We start from the raw sequence: 25267 nt of genomic DNA on the forward strand, positions 1-25267 counted from the left end.
AAACACAAACCGACCACCGCAAGCGACGTAATCGATTTAACATCCCCAACTGAAGCAGAAGACGTAACAATGAAAAACAACGACATCTTATTCGTGAACACGAAGGACATCGAATTGAAAGAACAAGAAGACAAATAGCCATATAATGACAAAGATCACGGATTAATGGACGACAACATTGATAACAAAACCACGGAAACAAGAGGAGAAAAATGAACAGCCAGAACAAAACAGTCCCACGGGGACTAAAAACTCAATTAAAACTATATCATTTTTCCCGAGGAGGGGGAATGTCATCCGGCATGGATAGATAAAACTCCATATAAAGCTCATTATGTATTTATACATCATTTATGTTTTGATATCATGTAACGTTAATGTGTACTGGTCGATTGACCTTGATAGTGAGGACGAGAACGGCGGTTAAAGTGAACTACGGTTCAGAATGAGAATTAATGTTAACATTAACTAGTTGTTTTAACTTTTCTCTCTCGCGCCCAATATTATCTATCCATACGGATTTAGGAATTAGCACTTCATACCTTGAGGACTTAGCGGTATGACATGGCGCAACCACAAGGATTTGCGAAGAACCCGCTAAACATAAACCCATTCTGGGAACGAGCATCGGCCGAACCCCCATTAGAGTGGACAAAATGGGCGGCAATACTGGAAATGGCAGTATTCGCAAAAGACGGCATCGAAATTCGAAATCTCGACGAACAAAACCACAATTAGTAGAGCCATCTCAACCAGTATACGAGGTCGAAATAATCGGTGAAACGGAAACCCAAAGAAAAACTGAGAGGTACGAAAGAAAAAAGAGTGGGCTGGGAAAACCACGTGATCAAAGCGCGTGAAAAAGGAGTTCTGTGTAACTCATTCAGATGGGACGAAGCGGACGCAAAAGTACGCAGTTATCTTTTCTTGTGTCTCGGCGCTGGAGGACAGCGCTAAATCCAACAAAAACGACCTAATTTACAACTACACAGGGTAACTACACAAGAATTCATGACTGTTTTGGAAGATATATTCGTCACGACACGCATAATAGCTTTTGAGAGGTAAAACTTTTTTTGTCGATGTTTTTACTGATACTGATATGCACAAAAGTGAGTTCTTCATATGGGGTGTTCTCTTTGGTATCAATTCAATCTCAATTATTATCATTCGTAAGCTTAGAAGAGCGCTTTTTGTTCTGAAGTGAAGAAAAGGGATATTTTTTAGCCGAGCAAGGACAGCAAAAGGAGCAAGAAGTTGCTATTTAAATTTAAAACAGAATAGTTATAGGCATTAAACTTTTAATATTTTTTCGATAAATTTTTATCTGAATCAAAATGGGTACAAATTCTTTTTTAACCGAGTAAACGGTGTTTGAACAACTTGGGGTACCTCAGTTCAAAGTGTAATGGTTTATTTGCCAATCCATACCGCCACTTGCGCTTCGCCTAAGTAAAAAATAAATAAAGCTTTAATTTGCGTTTCTTCAATTCTCGTAACTTAAAAATGTTTGCAAGTGACAAAATGTTTGCAAGTGAAGTAATTCTAAATTTCATTTTCTCATGGCATTCATATTATCTAGACTCTAATTTCTATCTAATGAAGCATCGTGACTAATTTATGATGTTCGGACATATATGATGTTTGCAATGATTTCAGCAGCTTAAATAGCCATACACCTACGGGAGCAACAATGATACAGTTTTTTATTGCTGATTGGATTTTAGTAATCGGTTTTAGTATTCTTAAACCCCTCGTGAGGTTCTTGAGGATGTTTCAACGGCAAAAATATCTTTTTTTATAACTTTTAGTTGAATACTGAAAAATCGCCTATAAAATTTTTTTTTTCGAAAATTCCAGATTCAAACAGTTTCTTTTAAACAGTTTCATCAATTCGGTGACAAAGTTCCACACCAGTAAAACAATTTTTTAGACAGGAAAAAAAACAAAAAGAACAAACCGGATGAAGTATTTTGTTCAATTGGTCGGTTGAAACCAAAAAAAGCTACTTAATCCGCAACTGTATGTGGATAACCAGTAATACAATTGAAAGCTGTCAATCAGCTCCCTTAACTGAAATTCTTGTAGGCTCGTTCGTGTTGGATACCAATCACAAAATTTTTTTATCTTAGCTTGTTAAAACGCATTCCAGCTTTTGAAGAAAGTTAGCAGAATGCATCATAAACCATCAAACTGAAAAAACTCGGCAAGTTTTTTCATCGTTTTTCATTATCTTATTTCAATTAATATCCATGAACAAAATCCTACTTTTTTGAAGAAACTTTTGGCATCACATTGAAGATATTGAATTAAACGAAATTTTGAGAACATTGAAATGTGCAATGAGATTATGCAAAAAATAATAAATAGTTTGAAAATAATGCAAACTTTCCAGCGCTGCAAATTGGTTTTTGCTCAAATAAGAGTCGTTACATAAATTTCCTACTTGATGCCATCAATATCATTCAATACTAGTAGGAAGAGAGAGAGAGAGAGAGAGAGAGAGAGAGAGAAAGAGAGAAAGAGGGGGGAAATCAAAGAAAGGTTCTCATTTAACTCTTTGATATAACCTAACGGTTTTCCAGAAACAATAACGCGACATTTCGAATAGAAACCTGATGCTAGTATTTTTTCAAATATATTTTTGAAACGCATTTTCTATTTAAGCTCGAAGCAGATGTTTGCAACTCAATGTTAGTGCTTTCTGAAAGTATAAAGCAAGAAAACTTTTCGTTTTAAAACACAAATTTCACACTATTCTGAATGAATTTTTTTAAAACCTAAACTTTATTGAAAAAATAAAAGTAATTTATGCTTCTTCTTTTTGTATCAAGTGCGCAATTTTTTCCCTCGCTCCCATAATGACCAATTGAGCTATCCCCCCAGAACAAAATCGGCGAAACGCTTCAAAAGACATGTTAAATGCAAGCAGATGGTCGATGTGTTCATAGCAAGCAATCATTTGAACGATCCAAAATTTCAAAGCCTTCAGATAAAAAAATTGAGAAAAGATATTTTTTTTGCGAATTTTTTACTGACGCGGGAAAATGGGGGAGGGGTGGGAAGATTGCTTCATTAATCTCATGTTTCACCCAGTTTTATCCTAACATGCAAGAGCATCAGGTAAAATTTTTGACCAATTAGTCGGCCAATGCCCATTTTGAACTGAATTCTGGGTCGTTCAATTCGCCTCCTTTACTAAACCCATTGATTCCAGAGTTCATGATATTTCAAGTCTTGGAAACTCAAGAGCATTTTTTCTCAGTAAACTTACAACTGTTTAAGAGTTTGCTCCATGTTTTGAGCAAAAACTTAAGCCAAAATCACCAATAAAAACTTGAAACGAAAAAAATCGGAGTGAGGTTTCTTTGAATTAATCGAAGCTTCGACCGCCTCACCATCTTACTGGCTCCCTGTTTACCATTATTTCACGATTTTCAATTTTTTTTCGTCTGACTACAAAAACCATTCTATAGATTCCTTGGCACAAATTTATATCAATTTTTAGGAAGAAATGCGTGCGGAAAAAACGTTTCACAATTTTTTGATCAAGTTTTCTGAAAAAGCCCAAAATAGCTTTGTCAGCCTGTTTGTAATTAAAACGAAGTTCAGCGGCGCTTGTAAAGGGTCTTTAATAGTATTTTGGGATAGCTTGGAAAATCAATTTGACCTACCTAGAAAATTTTGAACAAATATTGTTTTTAACTTGAGCTTATTTTTGAAGAGCTTTTTGTTGATTTTAAAAGTTTCTAGTCATACATTTTTTATTAGGCAAATGTGTGTAGAAAAGTTTTTATTGAAATTTAAGATACGAAATTTTGTGATTGAATAGCAATTTTTTTTTTCGCTAATTGCTTTGTTTGTTCTTAACTGATTTTTTTCTCCTAGCCTATTTTGTGTGGGATACCAATCACAAAAACGTTTCATCTTAGCTTGTTAATATGCATTCCAGCTTTCGAAGAAAGTGAGCAGAATGTATGTTAAGCATCAAACTAAAAATTTTATTTTAATCAATTAACAAAATCCTATTTTTTAAAGGAACTTTTCGCATCACATTGAAGATATTGAAACAAGCAAAATATTGAAAATATTGAAATAATGCAATGAAGTTATACAAAAAAATAATAAATAGTTTGAAATTAGTGCAAGCTTTTCAGCGCTACATATTGGTTTTTGCTCAAATGAGAGTCGCTAAAAAACTTTCCTACATGCTGCCATAAATATCTTTCAATACTTGTAGGAAGAAAGGGGGTACAGAAATCAAAGAAAAGTTTTCATTTAACTCTTTGATAAAACCTAACGGTTTTCCAGAAACAATGAGGCGACACATTGAATTGCAACCTGATGCTATTTTTTTCATAATAAAACGCTGTTACTAGTTAAGTTCAGCCTGTTTGCTGTCAAAAAAAATTTCAGTAGCGCATTTATAGGGTCTTTAGTAGTATTTTGGGATAGCTTGGAAAATCAATTTGACCTGCCTAGAAAAATTTGAACAAATATTGTTTTTTTTGAGCTTATTTTTGAAGAGCTTTTTGTTGTTTTTTAAAAGTTTCTAGTCATACATTTTTTATTAGGCAAATGTGTGTAGAAAACATTTTATTGAAATTTAAGATACGAAATTTTGTGATTGAATAGCAATTTTTTTTCTTTTTTCGCTAATTGCTCATTGTGTTTTGCCTATTTAATAAACATGATTTTGTTAAACAATCTTTTTCTCTCTTTTTTTTCTTCAATTTGTTAGTGAATTTGGTACAAAATGGTGTTTCTCAACACTATTTTCAGGCAACTGATAGCAATCGAATCAAACAGCCTCTTCGCCTCGACAGCTCATGAAATCTAAATAGCCGCGAGTAATAAACTGACTAGTAATAACTGAAGCTACAGAAGTCGCCCTGATTAAAATACGACTGAGAGGGATGTCCTAATTAAATTTGAAAAAAGACATTTTGGAGAACTCGTTTCCTTTCAACCTTTTTTTTATTACTTCCAGTTTTCATCGGGGGGCATTATCGCGTTCCAGATAAATTAGTTTTCACTACAATCCGACAAAGACTTTTTTATTTTTTTATCACACAGAGAAAAAATGGTACTGCGAACAAAAAAAGTGAGCACGCTTCAAATTGAAGATTGCAGTTCTGTTATGTGAAAATGTTTCCGTGTTTTTCTCATTATGATAAAAACGGAAAAACTGTAAGATTATCAATTATTCAATAGATAGAGTACTAGCACGACCATATAATTATATACCCGCAATGAAAAGATTTCAACCAATGAGAGTTTACCATTTCTGAAATAATTCTTCTACCATTTTTTCTTTTACTCTTGTTTATTTATTGTTATTCTTGTATTGTTAAAATTGGCAAGTAATAGACAAGTTTTTTATTCCTGTCGAAATTTCCGATTGTGGGGATTTTGAAGCGCGCTTTGTACCTGTATTAAAAAGGTGTTTTATGAGGGCTGTAAGTTCATTGAATTTCAGGACCATCCCCGCAGTTTTTTTATCTTTACTCAACAGACAGAATATGATATCTTCGAACATGAGGCACTTATGAAAATTTATGACCGGATAAGTCTTGTTTGTTTCCTTCAGTTGGCCATAAATTAGCCACAGCATATTCCAGACAGCTTGCATGATTTATTGATCACAACTCCAATATCACTTTCTCAATCAACCTTTACAAGTCACGTTGCGCTTTAAAAGCGAACCGAAACTGCCTTTTCCTTGTTTCAAATTATAGTGGAAATAATTCAATATTTGCCCGGAAATAATAATCCCGAATTTGCTTAGAAAGCTTATAGAAGTTATATAGACCAACTTTTCATAAAGTTTGATTTCATTAACAGCTCTGATTAAACTTTTTACCCCGCCTATTTGTTCGAATTTTATCCGTTTAACTGCTTTGGTCAAAGTATAGTCTTGATCTGCTTTTCAAGACTAATTTTTTGTCGGATTCAAGACTAATTTTTTGTCGAATTTTGGTCTTAAATGCTAATTTTATAAATACGACTTGCAAGGAGCTGTTGAACAGAAGAACAATAAAACGATGAAAAGGAAGACTTTACTCTCTTTCTGTTTAATTCATCTTCTATCTGTTGATTTGGCAATTTCGAACGGGTAAATTTGTTTTATTTTATCTGATTTGCGTAAAAGTTTAACGAAATCAACATTTTAAAACGCAGTTATTATGCGACCCAACTACGTTAATTAACGTTTGATTATCAGAACAGAACATAAGTATCAAAACTTTGAATAAAAAATGAAAATTATGTTGAGTCTTTTTTGTTACAATTTTTCACTAATGTGGCGGTGTTTTGTGCGACCTCTAGAAACAAATGCTCGTATTAGGAGACGTTGTCTTGCAGTTTTCAGGCCTTCAAACTTCGAGCGCGAACATGTAAATTGGGCCACAAAATACTCTAAGGACGACAATTGTAATCGCGATATGAGCTCACTCACAACTCAACTCGCACGGGGTTTTCAACTTGGAAGTATTTATAGATCCATTTTATTCGTGCGTCCCCAAAATTACATTAAAACCAGGAACATTAAAAGTTTTAATATACTTTTAAAAAGTATCTGTTGGTTGTAAAATTGTTCTTGTGATTGATTTTGATGGCGTGGGGGGTTTTTTTATTGGTCTGTTTATAATTTTTTCGCAAAAAAAAATCGTAACTGTGGTTTGAAAAACTTTTTCTATTTGGAGGCTTTTGCTTGTTTGATTGTCGTGTATTAGTTAATGGTCTATATGTTTGGTAATCCATTTGTGAATATTTCTGGCAGCGGATGGTGTTACTGTTGATTGAATAGCTGCCTGTGGGAATGGAGTTTTTTTTATATTATCATTCTTTAGTGTGTAAGTGTAAGATGAATAGGAGAAATGCTTTGTTGTGTTGTTGTAGGCATTGTTTCAACTATTTCCTAATTTATAAAATGTGATGAGGATTGAATCTTGTTCTATCGTTGAACATTGGTGAGGTGTAATTGCCCATATCTAGTTATATATTTTTAGATTCGTTTTCAGTAGTGGATTTAGGGGGCGGTCGGACACCCCCACCTCAGGGATTCGACCCCCTGCCGACCCAAAGGGTCCCCCTTTTGTACTATTTTGAGATATCATTTTTTGGACGACTGACCTTTAAATTTTTCTAAAGGCGCCTTGGGCGCCGATATATGCTAATTTTGAGGGGGGAGTGCGCGCAAAACGTTTTTTGGCCTATTTTTTGAAAAAAAATTGCCTGCAGCGCAGAAAATTTGGTCGGTATAGGGTCTTAAGGGTGATTGGGAGAGCTCAGTAAATCAAATTGGTCGACCTAAAAAATTTTTTTTTGAAAATCCGCCCCCTCTCTTCGAGAAATTCCTAGATCCGCACCTGTTCATTTTAAAGTATTTCTGTAATACTGGAATGGACCTGAAAATATTCGACAGGCAAAGGGGCTACTGAGTTAGGAGCAAAAATTTAGAATTTGCAGCAAAACAAATTAGCCGCTGTAACATTTTTTCTAAATACTCGAAAGTAATCAGTCCCCCTGACTCATATATATTGGATTGAAACATCAATCTCGGCACGCTATAAAACATTTTGGTGCCGATATATCTTGATAATTTGTTTGCAAATTTTGAAGCCTAAAAAAGGTTTTTCCTCAAACTGCAGCTTAAAAACACGAGTTGACTCAAAAACTGCCAAAAGTGAAATTAGGTTTTACTACTAGGCAGGGGGTGGATGTTGGTTTTTCTCGAAGGCGGGAAATTTTGTCAACTTTTTTTTTGTTTTAGGTCGATCCAATTGATTTTCAAATCACTAGAAAGACCTTTTTTTGATAAAATGAGAAAATCAAAAGTTTTTGAAAAACAAACAGTCCAAAAAAGGCGTTTTTAGGATTTTTTCGGAAATTTTGGCCAAAAAATTGTGAATTTTTGGCGCGCGCTTTCACCTCAAAACTATTAAATATAGGCGTTAAAGGCTCTTTTAGAAAGTTTTTAAGTTCTGTCAGCCAAAAATGGATATCTCAAAATAGTACAAGGGCGGAACACCCTTTGGGTCGGCAAGGGGTGGAATCCCTTAGTTGAGACATTATTTAAAAATCTATTTTTTCAAAACTTCAAAAATTTCAAAGATCAAAAATAAAACACAGGGCTTCCATCTCAAATCTAAATACAAACAGAATGCATTTATTAGAGCGGAACTTGAATGTACTGACTGACCTATGACGTCTAGGAAACAGGTTTTAATTTTTTCTAGTGATTTTGTAAAAAAAAAGATAAAACTTCCAAAAAAGAGCAAAAATTTAGATTTTTTTTTATTAGAATTCATCCACCAAAAACTCCATTTAAAGTATAACACATTGTTCCTATCGTAGTGAATATAAAAATAGAAAAAACTGTATCGAAAAGGTTTCAAAATTTTAAACATTTTTTTTTGCCGTGAAAAGCTATTGAATCAGAGTTTGAGCGGCAAGAAAGAAAGGTTGGTTTGGCTATAATAACGCATAAGTGTCATTATAAAGCAGGCGATTTCTGTAAAACGAAAAAAAATTGTACAAAAAAATCAACAAAGAATCCAATTGTTTTTTTTTTTCGATTTTTTAGCAGACATTTTTTGAACTTTGAACAAAAATTTTTGAAAGTTTCTGAAAAGCAAAATTGCGCAAACACCCAAAACTAACTTCACGCAAGTAAAACTAAGTTTTGACGACCAAATTGAGCATGAAAATGCTATTTTGAGCATGGTCGCTCGTTTTTTTTGCTCGAAATTAGACCAAAAATCAATGTTTCCAAACGTGTTTTTCTCAGCACTGACATTTTTTGGCAACTTATTATTTTCGTTGAAATCACAACTGAATGGGTTTTAATTTGAAGTGCACTCGTTGCTTTTTGATGATGATTTGTGGTACCTGGTTTTGCATGGGAAACAAAAAAGAAGACAAAATCAAAACACGCCCGAATACCAAGTTCCTCCCCATTTTCAATGGTCAGAACAACGAGAGCACCAATATTCCTTCTTTTTCTTTATATCGCCGAAACTGAGCTCACTTGTAAAAAGCAAGTCTGATCGGGGTAAAAATGTTTGTTACTCAAATCTGCCTCAGACCCCGAACTTGTCTTATTTGAATCAGTGCAGATCTGATGCAGCTCTGCACCAGCAAATTCTTACGGCCAGATCTGAATAGACGTGACTCACGTCTGCCAGCAGACCGGGTCAGACATGGCTTCCCCTATACCATATTTTTTGAGTCACTTGAGTCACCCATCTACCAAATCTGCTTTAATAGGAACCGATCTGATCCCCTGCGTTCACAGTATCTATGAAAATACGTTCAAGGTTTCGTGAAAAAAATTATGAATGAAATATCGCATTGAGTTACTTAAAGATACTTCACAACAGTTCTTCAAAATTGAATAAAATCTAAAAACAGTTCCGCGGTTTTGATCCTTTCTATAGAGTTTTTCCTCATCTGATCTAGATCTTGGTTCGGTTTGGGCCGGCCATTAATGGCTAACAACTAACCGAAAGACATTCGATTGACTCAAGTAGAAAAATTCCGAATATTGATAGCACGTTAATTGAACTATAAAGGTTAAACCAAGTCTGAAAAAATGATTTCAAAGATGGAATTATAACTATTCATATTGGAAATTGACGGAAAAATGTTTTCTTAATTCTGTAAAATTATCTCCAACTTCGTAAATTTCTAGGCAATGTATGCTGTAAAGTAATAGTGCTGAATATGAAATTTTTTTGAACATTTAAGCAGAAAAAAAGTAGGACCAAAACCAACTTTGACGGAAAAATCAATTGAGCATTGCGCTGATGCTTCAATTTATTCAAACGAGTTTAAAAATGCGTTTGTTAACACGTTTTTATGCAATGCAAAGGCGTTTGTTTAGTGCAAATGTAGTCAACTAAACCTTGCAAGGTAGAGTCATATGTGCTTATTTGATATGCAGATGAATCAAACCTGATCATTCATACCAGGTGGCGAGATCTGCGACAAAATTAGACAGATATTATTCTAGCGTAGTGCTTAGGTACCCGCACTACAGTTTCATGGAAAATAATCGATTCTAATGGATGATATCGGCAACAAATCTTAACCGATATAATCGGTTTTCATGACCTATCTAACCATGAAAATATATTTTTAGTGGAATAAAATCGAATAATTTCAGCAATCGAAGTCGAACATTAACCTTTATAATCGATCATAATCCTATTTTGGTTTCAATATAATCGGTTATTTTTTGTTCACAAACTCCATGAGAGTCAAATTTTTTGCCAAATATAAATGTTTATTTTCTACTTTCCGCAGCAATCGGCAAACTTAGAACACGAACAATTTCGTTCATATCTGTGTACAATCCCCCTCAACGATCGACATCGGATCCTTTTTTCACGCCCCTCTTCCTTCGAACCCCCACCCCACACACACACACAACCTTGGGGCTAAACTGGGGGTGTCGGATCAAAATGTTTGGGCATTGCGTTCAGTAACCAACGCCCCATGGTCTAAAAGGAAGCTTAACATAAAATGGGGTTTAAGGAGGGCAGTAGATTGATTAAATTAGTGTAGCAAAAAGTCACAAAAATTGAGAAACTAAAAAAGAAACTAAGTTTTTAAGAAAGAATTTAGAAGGAACTAAGTTGAAAACAGCTAGAAGTAAAAATTAAAATGAAAAAGAGGCCGAGTATGCCGTTTTTGGGTACTTTTTGGAAAATTTTGACCAAAAAATTGTACTTTTTTGGCACGCACTCCCTTTCCAAGTTAGTTCATCTTGGTTTCAGAAAAAATTTAAAGTTGGTCGGCCTAAAAATGATATAAAATAATACCAGAGGGGAACATTTGGTTGGTGAGGTGGACGCCCCTGTTTACTTGTCCCTTTCCATCAGCATTAGAAAATCGATAGTAATGGTTGAAAAACTAATCATATTTAAAAAATTAATAAATAAAAAAAACGTGTTATGAAGAATTACAGTGCTGATTTAAATAATCCGGACAAATTGATCAAAACTTGATTTTTCAAACATGCTTTTCTCAAATTGGGTCAAGATTAGACAAAAAGTGAAGAGAACAAAAGTTGCTTAGAATTTCATCAGAGGTAATATGGTGAGATTTTTTTCCAAAATTCTCAACCAAAATTTAACCCTAAAAATGGGTCATTTTGATTTTTTTTAATTAATCAATAAATACGCTGAAACTACTTGGTTATTTGATGAAAAATATATATCACAAGAAGCCTCTTACACAGTCCAACAAAGTTCTAGCAGGGTTAAGTCTCCAAAAACTTGTATGAACAAATATTTTTGCTTGATATTCAAGAAAGGTCATTTTTACTATATAAAACCCAAAATCTTCGCCTAAAAAATTTCAAACAATTTACTCAAACTTTTGGAGATTTAACCATTCTAGAACTTTGTTGGGATGTGTAAGAAGCTTTTTGTGGTACATATTTCTCATCAATTAACAAAGTAGTTTCAGCGTAATTTTTGATTAAGGAAAAAAGCCAAAACGACCCATTTTTGGGGTAAAATATTGGTTGGGAATTTCGTAGAAAAAATTGCACCATTTTAATACTGATGAAATTCTAAGCAACTTTTGTTCGCGTCACTTTTTTTCTTTTAAAAACACAAATTGAGAAAAACGCGTTTAAAAATTCAAGTTTTATTCGTTTTGTCCGGATAATTTAAATCAGCACTGTATAAGCAAGTGCAATCGAACAAAACTGATTTTCTCTTAAGTTGGCGTGAAATTTCCAATCACTTTGGCAATTATCAGTAAAACCAAAACATGAACGGAGCCCTCATCAAAGACACAATGCTTTAGTTAAAGTGATATTTAGTTTTTCTGCATTGGAAGAGTTTTATCTCTTTTTTCTCTTCACAACTGTTTTTTTTTTCCTTATTTCCAAACATAGTTTTTAACATTTTACGTTTTTTTGTTACTTTTTATCCTTATTACCGGAACACACAAAATAATATTTAGCCTCTCTCCAATGAACTTAGTGAATTTCACACAAACTCAGAGGGGGGTTTGGATACTTTGAATTGACATCTAGTTTGGATTGACCCTCATTTTAACCCAGAGAACCTTTTTCGCCAAAAACGGTAGGTTTATAGATATCGTAAGAAATTTGGTTGACGATCTTAGAAGTAACTTATAATTCATGACCTTGAAGGATTTTTAAAGGAGAAGTATCGAGGTGGATTTTCGAAAAGACATTGTAGTTTTTGCCGAAACTTTTTTTTCACCGATAAAATGTTTTCTGCACGCATTTTTTTGGAGAAAAAACAGTCCAAAAATTTTTGTGAATTTTTTCGATGGTTTTGACCAAATGTTGCGTTTTTCTGCGCAACGCTTTCCATTCAAAGTTATTATACATTGCTACCTAAACAAGCCGCCTTTGGAATTTTTTTAGACCCAAAGTAGATGCCGTAGATTAGGACCAAAGGGGACCCCTTTAAGCGGGCAGGGGGTCGAACCCCTTTGGGAGGAGAGAGGGATGTAATCAGGTGTGTCACTAAAAATTTGATACAAAAAAGCAATTAACAACTACTAGTTTGCCTGTATATTTTTATAGTATTTTCCATCTGGGTTAATTGAATCTCCGTTTATTCTCATTTTATGTTTTCCTCGGTGTTTTATGGTTTTTATAGCTTTTTAATGCAATGTGATCTAGAAGCTTATCCTGGGTATGTGATGTAATCGCATATAAAATTTGCTAAATGCTGATTCATTGCTAAAAAATTGACCGATTTGAAAGTAAATCAAAGTAGGGGACAAAACATGGTTATATTTACGATTTCAGAAACTTTTAGCTGTTCAATAAAAGCAACATCTTGGTGATTTCAGTCAATTGATTTTGACGGATTGGAACATTGGAGTCAAATTTATTGCTCAAGTTTTGTAAATGGCTTTAATTTAAGTTTCTTTTGAATTCCGATTGCCTTTTCCCCTAGAAATCTAGATTTCCAAAAGATCCTATTGCTCTATAAAAGCATCGAAAAACACTGCTTGAAAATACGTTTTTAGCGAGTTCTAACCAACTTTTTCTTGGAGTTAATTGAAGAGATTTACTCTCGAGATCAAAGTTTTAGATCAAAATTTAAAAAAAACTGACCGCGCGATTAGGTGATAATAATTTAATGTTACATTTCGCATCATGTATATTATTATAAAAAATCCTTTTCTTGAAAAGATGAATTTTAAATAATAAATTGTTCATTGAGAACGCTTTGAGTTTGAGAAATATGAAAATTCACTCGAAAACAGTTTTTCACGGAGGGCACGGTTTTTCAACGAAATTTCGGATAGCTTGTCGGATCTTTTTTTAACTAGACGAAACTGGTTTTCAAAATTTTCCCAGAATATTTTGAGGACATTAATTTTCTAGCCAAAAATTGGCGCGAAGAAAAACAATGCCGGAGCATCTAGTTTTGTCTAAAGTTGGAACATCGATTGAAGAAACTTTACCACTTCAATTCAATTAGGGTTAAGTTTTAATCCTAATTTTCATTTCAATTAGGATTGCAAAAAAAAAAATATTTAAATGACTAAATCTTAAGTTTTTGATAATTTCCAAGATGTTTTTCCATTTATTCTACTAATAATGCGACAAAATTTTCATAAAAGTCATTTGAGCTTAAAAAACATAGGGTGACAAGGACAGAATATATCGACCATAGTCTTGAAAAAAAAACAATGCAAGTTTTTCGAAATATTGTCGTTTTTTTTCGGCGTGATACAATAAAAGGAACTGAACAAAAACTGCAGATTAGTTTAATTGACAACCATACTAAAATAAGCAAGTTTAATTATAACTTTTATGGAAAAATACTAGAAAAACAAAAAAAATCAAAACAAACGTTATAGAATTTATTTTCAATATTTTGCAGTTTTTTGAATATTTAAAAATTCTGATTCCAAAAAAGCGCTAAATTACTCAAACTAAATCAACATCACTCACATAAAATTAATTTATTACATTTTAAATTGAGCTAATCTAAGCTTTTAAGCAATTGAAATAAGACTGCTTGCTCGCTTTATTCGCTCGTAAGAAAACGAAAAATCAAAATTTTCACCGAATTTTGTCGATAATGGAAAGTTTGTTGGAAAATTTTTTAATGTGGTTCGAATCACGACTGTAATGGCTTTAATATAATATTTCAGAGCCGTCCGATTATTATTTGTGCTTCCTGATTTTGCGAGGAAAAAAAAGAAAAAAAAACTAAAACAGACTCGAATACAAAAATCCTCCCAATTTTCAATGGTCGGAACAAAAACTCGAAACAAGAAACTTGTGTAAATTAATTGAGGTAATCTTTAGTGTAATTTGTATAAGTGAATTGGTATCATCAAGTTGATCAAAATGATCTGATCTCATCGTTAGACTATTGCTGAAACTAATACTTTAAGCTTTACTTCAGTACATATTTTTTTGGGTAAGAGCATGAACTGCTATTGAGTTTTAAAATTTCGTAGTCTTAAATGCATCAAAAATTGAGAAGGGAATTTAGAAAAATTCCCAGAAAAATCATTACAACGAGAGATATTTTTTAAAGAACCCTTGATTAGATGTAAGTCACGGCATTTAAGTCAGTAAAATGGGACTCCCATACTACACAAAACTTCCTTAAGTTACTAAAACCAACCAATTCAAAAAAATCGCCATAAGTTTATCACTTTTCTTGTAAAATCTCACTCTTATCATCGATTCTTCAGTTTTTGTCGTGGCCACAAAAAATGAAAGGTCACGGTATTTTTCAGAAACCAAAACTGTTTTTTTTTCATCTTCCTTTCTCCTTTGTAAAAGGAGAGAAACTTGTTAATAGGATCAAAATTCTTTTGCCAGAACCCTTTTCAATATTTTAAAGGCGCGCAACTTCATTTCATTACCATAGGAAACTATTTGCAAGATGTGGATTTCAGTTTGAAAATAAAAACACTATTTGTTACATGTGCTTGACATTGCGTGCCAGGGGATGATTCAAAAATTAGCCATTTAATATTACAAATTCGAAAACGTAGTTTTTTCTATAAATTTATGGGTTTTTAAAAAACTACTGCGGATAAACCAGTCGATAACTTAATTTTGAAGTGAGGTGTCTTGTTTTTGTTCAGAGCAAAATAGCTAGAACCGCAAATTTTTGACTTTTGGAAACTTTAGATGAAAAAATTGCTAAATAAGTAAATATTATTATATATTAAAACTAGTAAGTATTAGTAAATATTAGCCCCTTAAAATTAGTAAATATTAGCGCCAAAGGCGCCTCAAAAACTTTCAGGGTACATCAGCCAAAAATGGATATCTCAAAGTAGTACAAAGGGGGAGCTTTGGGTCGGCATGGGTTCGAATACCTTCTCCCCCCTCAGCTACTCGACCACCTGTCGACCCGAAGGTTTCCCCCGCTGTATGACCTTGAGATATCCATTTTTATTTTTGGCTGACGTACCCTAAATTTTTTGTAAGGCGCCTTTGGCGCTAACTTTTACTCATTTTGAGGGGCAAGCACACGCCAAAAAACGCAATTTTTTGGTCAAATGTTTTCAAAAATTGCCTAAAAAAGCCTCTTTTTGGCCTGTCTTTGTTTCAACTTTCACCTGCGGGGCTGAAAATTTGGCCAAAATAGGGTCTAGTGAGATCTTGAGGAGAGCTCGGAAAAATTATTTAGTCAACCTAAAAAAAGGTCGACAAAACATACAAAGTTTTTTATTTGAAAGTCCACCTCCTCTCTCGAGAAAATTCGAGATGTGCTCCTGAAAATAATCGTTCATGTTAACGGTTTTTGACGAAAAAATTTATACCAGCTGAAAGATGATGCTTTTTTTAAGTCAATTTAAAAAACTTTCTTTTCCACTTGTGATTGTTTTGGCGAAGTTATTTGGTCAACCTTATAATTTCATTCAGATAAATATATTTAGTCATTAAAAGTAAATTAGTCAATCTAAAAAGTCGTCAAAACTTTCGAAATTTTTTGAAAATCTGCCCCTCCCTCGAGAAGATCCTAGATCCGCACCTAAAAATAGCTGTTCTTTTTTGCCATTTTTTTGAAAAAACTTATGCCAGCTAAAAAATGATGGTTCTTTGAACTCAATAAAAGTATGCATTTCTACTTTTGATTGTTTTTGCAAAGTTATAGAGGTTTGGAAAATCACATTTTGGCCAATTTGGAAAAATTGATAGGCGTAAACTCATCAGTTTTCTACCTTTGCTATGAGCTCAGAAACCATTCCAAATTGAACATTGTCTATGTATTTAATTTAAAAAATACATTTATAGTTGTTAAATTTATCTTTTTGTGAAGGTGAAGGCTAAAAAAATTCAATATGTAATTTTTTTGTAGATTATTATAAGTAAGACTTATTCGGATAACGCAAAGGACAATCGGAATTTTTTAGGGTTTATACGCCTCGACCAGGTTGACCCATTTAGCGAGCGCATGTACATGCAAATTTTTTTTAACTTGATAGAATTTGTTCTCGCGTTCATTAAGAACTTCATTCATTCAAAGATTAAAATTTTTTAGTCTCCTTGTTATGAGGATTATTAAAGCATCTTTGCGAAAGAATACGCTTTTTGAAAATTATTCTTTGAATTATAGATGAATACTCTCCCGGCTGCCTTTTTTGTATTCTCATTTCTCTGTTAGCATTAATGAAGAGATCTTTGCAGGAGTAGTTCTTAATTTAAGATATTAAAAATTTACATACTTATTGCAAAATTTTTTTGTGCTTCAAATATCAAACAAATGCAAAGAATTGCGAGAATAATTTTCTGAGTGCCTTGCAGTTTTTCCGCAAAATTGTAGTTCTAACTTTTACAGAAACCTGCCTTTATACCTAACTCTGAAAAAGTTTTAAAATCAATTAAAAAGCAAACCTGTTTTTTGAAAGTAAAGCTATGAAATTACGACAGTTTTATAGGTCTTTTAGGATTGGATACATGTATTAGTGCTCAAAAAATTTTACGTTTTTTGGTCAAATCTGTCAAAATGAAAGAAAATTGAGATCTTTTGCGATTCGAAACAGATTATGTGTTCCCATTTTATGTTGCTTATTTCCTGAAGATGTCTTTTGGTTCAACATTTTTCCTCCAACCTATTTTGTCATAATTTCTATCAATTTAATCCGTGACTCTTAGTAGAATAAGATTTCTCTCGACTATCAATATGATTGAGCGAGATTCCAAGAAGTGTTATGACGTTTTCTCTGACGGTTAAGAATCAGAGACAGCTTAGTACCAGAACATTTTAATCGTATTTTTGACAGAGATTAGTACGGGTGATTTACCTTTCTATGACAAGTCAACTTCAATATAACCCCAAATCGGATGGTCAGAGAATGGAATTAGAAATACATTCAGACGATAGACTGACAGATTATAATCCCCATTGAAAACTTATCCAAGTTCGCAAAAATTGATTTTTAAGACTTCGTAGACAGGAAAAACTCACAAGCGTTCTCAAATGAATTTCCATTTTTTTCTCAATTGAAAAGCACCAGAGCTTAAATAATAAAAAAGAGAATTGAGACGCTCAAAGCTATGGATTTTCGTCGATAATTTCAGAGCCAGAGAACCCTGTGGCAAAATGCGAGGACACCGCTACAACGTTTTTTGGAGTGAAAAAAATAACTAAGTAATAAAGATAAAACTCCGATGAGCGGGAAATTTGAGGAAATAAATCGATTTTTTTGTCTTCTAACCAAATAAAAGCTTTAAGTGTCATAATTGTTTGTTTCAGTACTATTTTTGTCTGAATCCATTAAGTTTTACAAATGCGTCTTCTAATCAATAAGAAATATGACCAAGTTAACAACATCCTCCGCCTCCCCCGCCCACCCCAAGTTATTAGGTGAAGGTATTAACTTGCGGTTCTAAGTTGGAACTTTCTGCCACCAATGAGAATCAAACATTTAAAATCGAGCGCTTAGAGAATTTATTTTGAATCAAATGCTGAGGTGAAAGATTGCTATTCGGGGGTTCTATCTGGATCGCTCAGTTTTTTTTTTTCAGTTATGAATTTTTGACCCGACTTTTTAAATTAATTTTCTTTTGATTTTAGTATGCATTCTTCCAAGTGAGTAAGCACATATCTCAGTTTCTTACTTAATAAACCAAAACAAAAGGGAAGGGAAACTTTGGCTGAGGGAGTGTCAGTTATTGCATAGTTTCAACTTCTAATTTTTATTTCTTTTCCAGATACCGTTTTTTAGTTCAGTTTACACGTTGAATATGATATCTAACTAAGTCACAAACTTACATTGGAATGCATGTTAGATCACGTCTTCTATAAAACAATTTTTCGCATATTGCACAAAACCGTTATTGTTGTCACAAACAGGATCTTTTGGATACCTTCTGCTGAAATTCGTTCTTCAGTAACATTTTTGAAATGTATTTAGTCGCAACACGATCGGTTCAAGTGCCGTAAACTCTGCAAGTTCCGTCAAAACCGCGAAGCCGAAGTCAAATGAAATGCCAGGCGGCAACTCGAATCAACTCGGACCCGAGAACCAACACGGCATCAACAGTGACTCATCAGATTACGTCACCGAAATCACGGATCCTTTGGCGTCACTGAACCAGAGCAGTCCGAACTTCTTTCCTAAGCCATGTCCGGCTTGTGAGATTGAGTCTTACATTTTACGGAACGCGACCAAAGCACACCCCCCTCAGAATCCAGACGGATCTGCGGTGGGGGTGGAGGGGAGGTTGATTGTGTCTCAGCTACTGGACATGAATGTACGTGACGAGACTCTTCAGGTCATGTGTACTGTAAGAATCATGTGGACTGACACATACATGGTCTGGGATTCGAGTGACTACGGGGGAATTGTAGAGGTAAGTCGCGGGATCCTTTTGCCGATATAAATACTAATATTGACAAAATCTAAAATTGATAAAAGTAGGTTTATTATAGGAAGAAACAATCTATTATTTTTACTGCCTAATATACTTGCTTGTGATATGATTAAGAAACAGTGATTCAACCCATAGATTACAAGTTTTCTCTGCAAAACTACGTTTGATTTTTTAATCTTCTTAAAAGCGCCATGAGGTCATTTGTGTCCTTTGTCAAAAACGATCGCTTAAGTCTGTGCTCTCAAAACGCATACCCGAATCATTCACACAAAGTCGAAATTAAATAATCATAACAATAATAATTGTGGTTTCTGCGATTCGCGGAGTATCTCTGAAAGGCTATCCATTCTGTCGAAGTGTTTGCGCTAACCTGAAAAAATTGGTCCATTTCCATTATCTCCCCACATTCCGGACTGAGATTTGTTGTTGAGCAAAGCTTTTTTTTGCGACTGAAAATCGTTTTTTTTGCGTCTAGAACTTTCACGTGGTACGAAAATTTTGTTTTTACATTTGATTTATTGTAGAAGTAAAAGCTTTCAGATGCCTGTTTGTGATCTTAAACAGGGGCACAACAGCGGTTCGCCGTGATGAGCGGTACAGCTCTTGTGTTGGTCCTTTCCCACGTGGATAAATGATCTTAAAAAAATCTAGACAAAACAAATAAATGTCAAACTTTAGACACCTTGCAATGGTTAAAGGCACTATAAATCTCCGTAATTGTTTTATCAGCTTATTTTTCACAAATACACGAAAATTATAGTGGGTTCAGCGTGGATCACGTGATCAAAGAAACGTTTCAGCTCTGGAATCAAAATGTTTTCAAATTCCATGAATTTGAAATTGAGTTTAAAACCTCAAATAAAATTTTAATTCGAAGAAAAGCTGCAAAAATATGCACGATTGCGATAGACTTTTCAGCCCTTAGATAGAATAAAATGGCCGCTGAATCCGGAAAATGGACATAATTTCACCAGATGACGGCAGATAAGGGCATGTTATGCTTTTTGGTGAACTCTAAAAAGAAAGACAGGATAATCCATCAAAGAAATGTAAATATTTTGATTTATTATCGCCTATCTTGACACCAAATCAGACAATTATAATCAAGCTGCGTCAAGATTTATGTCAAACAGATAAATCACTGAACTCTCAGCGGCGACTGATTTTAGAAGGCATGTTCACGTGATTAATGAAAATTGCCCCCGGTACCTGACAGGACCCGAAAAACCCTATAACTACAAACTTATAAATAAAACAAAATGAATCAAACTCGCGACTGCCATCAACTAAGAGTGGTTAGAACTCCCAATGTCAACTTGTTGAGCGAGTAACTGTCCCTCGCCGAAGATTTCAGATAAAAATAGATTATATTGAGAAAATCTTGACAAAAACGTTGCTCTTAAATCTATAATCTACCCAATTTACGGAACATTTTTCTCCATATAATCTTGATAAAATCTATTTTTTTTGCAATGTAGTCAAATTAAAGTTTTTTCTCTCCTTAGAAAAACCTGAAAATCTATATAAAAACAGGACTCACTCAAAGCAAGAATTTTCATATAAAATTAAAAACCAGGCGCATCAATTTTTGCAATATTTGTCAAGACTTGAGGAATTTATGAAAAATGTTTAAAAAACTATTGAAAATCATCAATGAAAAATTCAATGTTTGCTAGAAAAAAAATTGATAAGTTTTAGTTTCATAAAGGGGCGCATCTAAGGTTTTCATAAGCGGTGCGGGAGGGGGGGTTCGGGGTTTAAAAACATCAGTAAAGTATAGTAAGTTTACATCACTAGAAAGTTTACAAAAAATTCCTTCTAATTTTTGTTTCTAAATTATTCTAAGACAAAAAAATTAAACATTACCAAAACAATTGATTTAAAAACAGCAGTAAAATAGGCTAGCAAAAAAACGGAAGTCAAAAAATAACAAAATGTTAACTTATTTGTAAAACTCGACTCATTTTTTAAATAAAAATGTGAAATTGAGTGAGACAACAAGATAACAAACTGAAGGTTAAAATAAATATGAGCAAAAAAGAAAATTTCAGCGGCGAAAGAAAATGCACTCAAATCATTTCACGTTGAGTTGCAGGAAACATGAAACGAAATGGACAAAGTGATGCTTTAAGAGACGAGAAGAAGACTGTTTGTATTCATTCAAAACCGTAGACTACCATGTAATCTCTATAAAATAGATTTTCAAGTGAATATAGAAAAAAATTCAACAAAAATATGTATTTTTGCTTTTAAAATCTTTAAAATCAAAAAATTAGTTGAAGTAGAATTTTTTACCATTCATGAGCACATTATTCCATTTCGGCAGTTAATTTCGTTTATTTCCATGTGGAGTTTGAACCAGATTAGTTTGCCGCTTACGCGCTATAAGATGGAATTAAATCCAGCTCTGATTACCCCGAATAGATCAAATAGGTAATCTTCAAACACTAAAATCATCACCGGTAGAAAAAAATAGACTTTAATTTTGAGCGTAGAACATAAGTATTTTCAAATATTGTTTAAAAAATCAAAATTTCACCCCTAGGAGATTCTGTTCTAAGCTTTTTGGAATCTTTAGGATGAGCACTCGGTACCAAATCTTGTGAAACAGCTCCATTGTCCCTGTTTGAGACCTATGTTAACTTAATCTTTTGTTTTCTTGGGTAGGGAAGCGTTTCCTCCCGCAAGCAATAACTATGGAGCAATTTGGGTCAGTAATACTTGATGTCAAATTTTGAAAAAAAAAATCGAATGAAAAAAGAATACATGAACTTTAATGGCAGTGTTTTCAAAATAACCCACTTGATTAGTTTGGGGTAATTGTACACTGAGTCGAAGTAAAACAACTAAATGAAACAAAACATTTGAAGACGTCAACAAGGATAGCCATAAAAATGCAGTGCTTGCTTGTTCTGACTACCCTAAATGCCGATGAAATATTTTTGATATGAAAAAAAATATATATTTCCCAAATTAGAAGAAAACCATCCACCCACTACCTGCTTTGTGTTTAAAAACATACTTTTTTGCTTTTAGTAAAATGTAGACTCAGTATTTTGCCTCAGTTGAATGTTGAATGGTTTCTAAGTTAATCATTTTGCTTCTTGAACGTTTTAAGAAAGCAAGATGTTGTCAATTGAAGCAAATAAAACAAGTATCAATTTTCAATCAATCCCATTTCTCTCTGAAAAACTTTTTTTTTGATAACAACAGCACAGGGAATCAATATATTTCAGATTGTACAAAAATACCGTCAAGAAAATTACTTTCTTCAACAGTTGCTACAAAAAAATCAATGATATTCATTTTTTGCAGTTCTTATTTCAATCATCACATGTAAATAATATGTAAATAATCCCACATAAAAGATCAATAGCCAACGCTTCTGTCTTGCTGTGATAGGGCTCAAACCCAATTGTGTTCAAAACATGAATCAAAAGCATTATTTATGCAACGCTCATAGTCAGATAACAATTTTTGTTCCGACTTCCGTAGCGAAAGTAACGGAAAATTTGTGATTGGGGTGTTTTTTTCTTCAGGCAAGTTTCGACATTTTTAACTAGCCATTTTGACGGAAATTTAAAAAAAATTCAAAAGGTTTTGTTGTCCTGAGCTTAAATTTGAAAAGATATTTCACCTGTGATCATTTTCCCCAAAGTTATAGGGGTTTAACGATTTCTATCTTGGCCAATTTGGGACAATTAACGCTCGATGTACTTCGCGCTATTAATGCGTCAGCGAAGTTTCATTTCGTCTTAGCAATCGTTGCAAATTGGTTGAAGGAAGCTTTTTTGCCGTAATTTAGTTGTTATTAGGAAGGAAATAATTTTTTTTTCTCGTTTTATTTTTGTACATTCATTTTTTCGTGTTATTACTTCTCCGTAGATCTTAAAACGCCACAGGAATATTCAGGGCTTCGCCTTAATACGAGCAGTCTCGTTTTTTTCAATTTGAATAGTTTCGATTGATTAAACTGTAAAATATCAACGCGAACCGAAAATATTTCTGTTTCAGAATTTAAAAAATTTTATTTTTAAACCGCATTATCGCCGCTTACTTCTTTGTAACTTTTAGGGTAAAAATCAAGTCAAACGTGGGGTGACAATTCGTAACAGTCGACAGTTCGTAACAAGCGACAAATCGTAACAAGCCTTAATTTGCAATAGTGGATTAAGCGGAGACTAATGATTCACAAGCAAAATTATTCTCGTGCCGGACGTAAGCGCAGCGTATTCTACCTGCCCTATTACGAAAAGCCACTAGTTTCAGAGTTTTGTCTTCTACAAGTTTTGCCTGTTTACGAATTGTAGAACTATTCAGGTTAAAGATTATTTCTCAAATTTATAGATTATCAAACTTTTCTGCCGCAAACATATAACTTTTGATGATATTAAACTTTAGGTGGTTTCATAAAAGTTACTTGACAAAACCTTTTAGTTTTCTTAAGATGCTAATCAAAATCCTTCGATCAAACTCCAATGTCTTTTGAAGTTCTGTAGTATCCGTAGTGTGTTGTTCATTTTGCAAGTTGACATAAATTTTCCATCAGAACCAGTTATTTTAGGTTCATGTCTCAAGATCAGGCGTTGTCCATAGAAATCTAGCCAAATTTGCTCATGGATTAAATCTTGCATGACATTTTTCTTATTGCGCGACGAACTCTTTTTTTAGATTGCCATGAATAGGCGCTAAATGCACTTCTAGTGTTCGTTTTAGAAATATATCCTGAAAATACAAAGGCATCATCAAGTAAAAATTTCAGCAAGTACAAAGGCATCAGAAAGAAAAATACGAAGATTTGCGTTCAGAATTAGTTTTAATAATTCAAAATACAAAAAATGGGTTTAAGTAAAGAACCAGGAAAAGCTATTATTCTTCATTTTTTATCTGCGGAAATTATTTTGCCCTTTTAATCAAAAAACATTTTTAGATTGGCTATAGTGTAACTCCAGTTCAAAGTTTTAATTAATATAATAGGGTCATAATTTGTGAAAACTCTTACTAGCAAGTACATAAACCTTATAAAAATTACTTGAAAATTTTTCAACAAACTGAAGTATTTTGATGCAAGATTGTACAAAGGAAAAAATTCCGATGTCAGATGCAAAATAAAAACATGCAACTTTTTTTTTTACTGTTCTTAGTATTTCAGTAATTTGTGGTGTCTCTTAGTCCCCTAAACTGGACCAAGTGAAAAACTTCCCCATAAATCAAGTTACGGAGGAGATCGTTCGCTTCCTTAAAATATATATTTTTTTCACGCAATCAGATTTGAGCATAAAAAAGTGCAGTTCTTAGTGCATGAATTGTGTCAATTATTTCTAGTGGGATATCGTTCAATTGATCTATTCAGGGGGAAGATTGTTCGCATACGCCCCTAAACCTCTTGAAACATTACAACCCGGTATAGTATTTTTCGAAATTTTTCAACAACCAAAAGTTTTAAACTTTAAGATTGGTAGCTCACCTCAACAATACTGCTCATATATCAAGGCAAAGCCCAAAATTTTCCCACTGTCCCTTAATCCATATCCTTTTGGCGAAACTGAAAAACTATAATTTTTGGGCAATATAAAAGATCAAGTGTGAAAATTTGGGTCATTCGACCGACAAGTTATCCTGATTTCGATTTCACTGTGCGAGATAATTCGCCAAGCATAACAAACTTGCGTTACGCTTTCAGAATGATGGATAAAATCTTCAAAGTGCGCATAAATTAGTCCAGAGCATGGCCACAATGGCAGTTTTCAAACTCTCAAAAATCGCTAAAAGCTCTTATTTCGATCGCCGAAAAGTGACTGAATAAAAAAACCACCCCAAGCAGAAATAATCCGTTTTCTTCGAAAGTTGGAACAATAATTAAACGCTACTTAAGTTTTAACAAAGCAAAATGGAAGAATAGAAGTTGATATGATCCTCTAGGGCGAGCAGTTAATATAATATCCTCCAAAATATGTTAAGTGAATCATAGATTTGTACCTGGTTTGAGCCTTAAGCCAGTGACAAATCTAGGTTTTTGAAAGACGGGTTTTTTCAAAATTAATAGTTTGGTCGACCCCTTTTTTAGCTATGATGTTTTTATTCCAAAGCTGACCTTTACTTCTAGTTATTGCTTTTATATCTCAGAGTTTTTCGAATTGGCATGACGCTCGGGAAAAGAATGACATTACGTTCAAAAAATAAAAAGTTTTTTTATCATCATTCATTTTCGTTTTTCATGAAGTCACGGCTAATTCATTGAACTTTTTCTCTAGTGACATAGGATAACCTTGTAATCGGTTTGAGGTTTTGATATCAAGACAAGGCTAGTTGAACGAAATGACCGAACAAATTGAGAGCATTTTCCCCAAATTTTAAGATCGCTTGCAATTCCTCCTTGTTATCTTCTAATTTTGCACTTCATTCAAATTG

The 25267-nt window shown here is 33.5% G+C and overlaps 1 protein-coding gene across 4 annotated transcripts in view; it reads left to right on the plus strand.

The window, feature by feature from the left end:
• LOC134846403 (acetylcholine receptor subunit alpha-type acr-16-like) overlaps positions 1-25267 on the plus strand; it is a 53072-nt gene that overhangs the window by 7220 nt on the left and 20585 nt on the right. The window contains exons 1-4 of one of the 4 annotated variants that reach the window (XM_063863742.1): positions 5330-5363; positions 5480-6115; positions 18057-18071; positions 18397-18835. In XM_063863742.1, the coding sequence (XP_063719812.1) occupies positions 6045-6115; positions 18057-18071; positions 18397-18835 (525 nt within the window). In that variant the 5' untranslated portion in view covers positions 5330-5363; positions 5480-6044. Of the gene's footprint in view, positions 1-5327; positions 6116-18056; positions 18072-18396; positions 18836-25267 lie in introns of those variants that run through there. The other 3 variants (XM_063863741.1, XM_063863743.1, XM_063863740.1) reach the window with 3 other exon arrangements.

The sequence above is a fragment of the Symsagittifera roscoffensis genome, chromosome 5 (assembly GCF_963678635.1).
Source record: "Symsagittifera roscoffensis chromosome 5, txSymRosc1.1, whole genome shotgun sequence".
Lineage (NCBI taxonomy): Eukaryota > Metazoa > Xenacoelomorpha > Acoela > Convolutidae > Symsagittifera > Symsagittifera roscoffensis.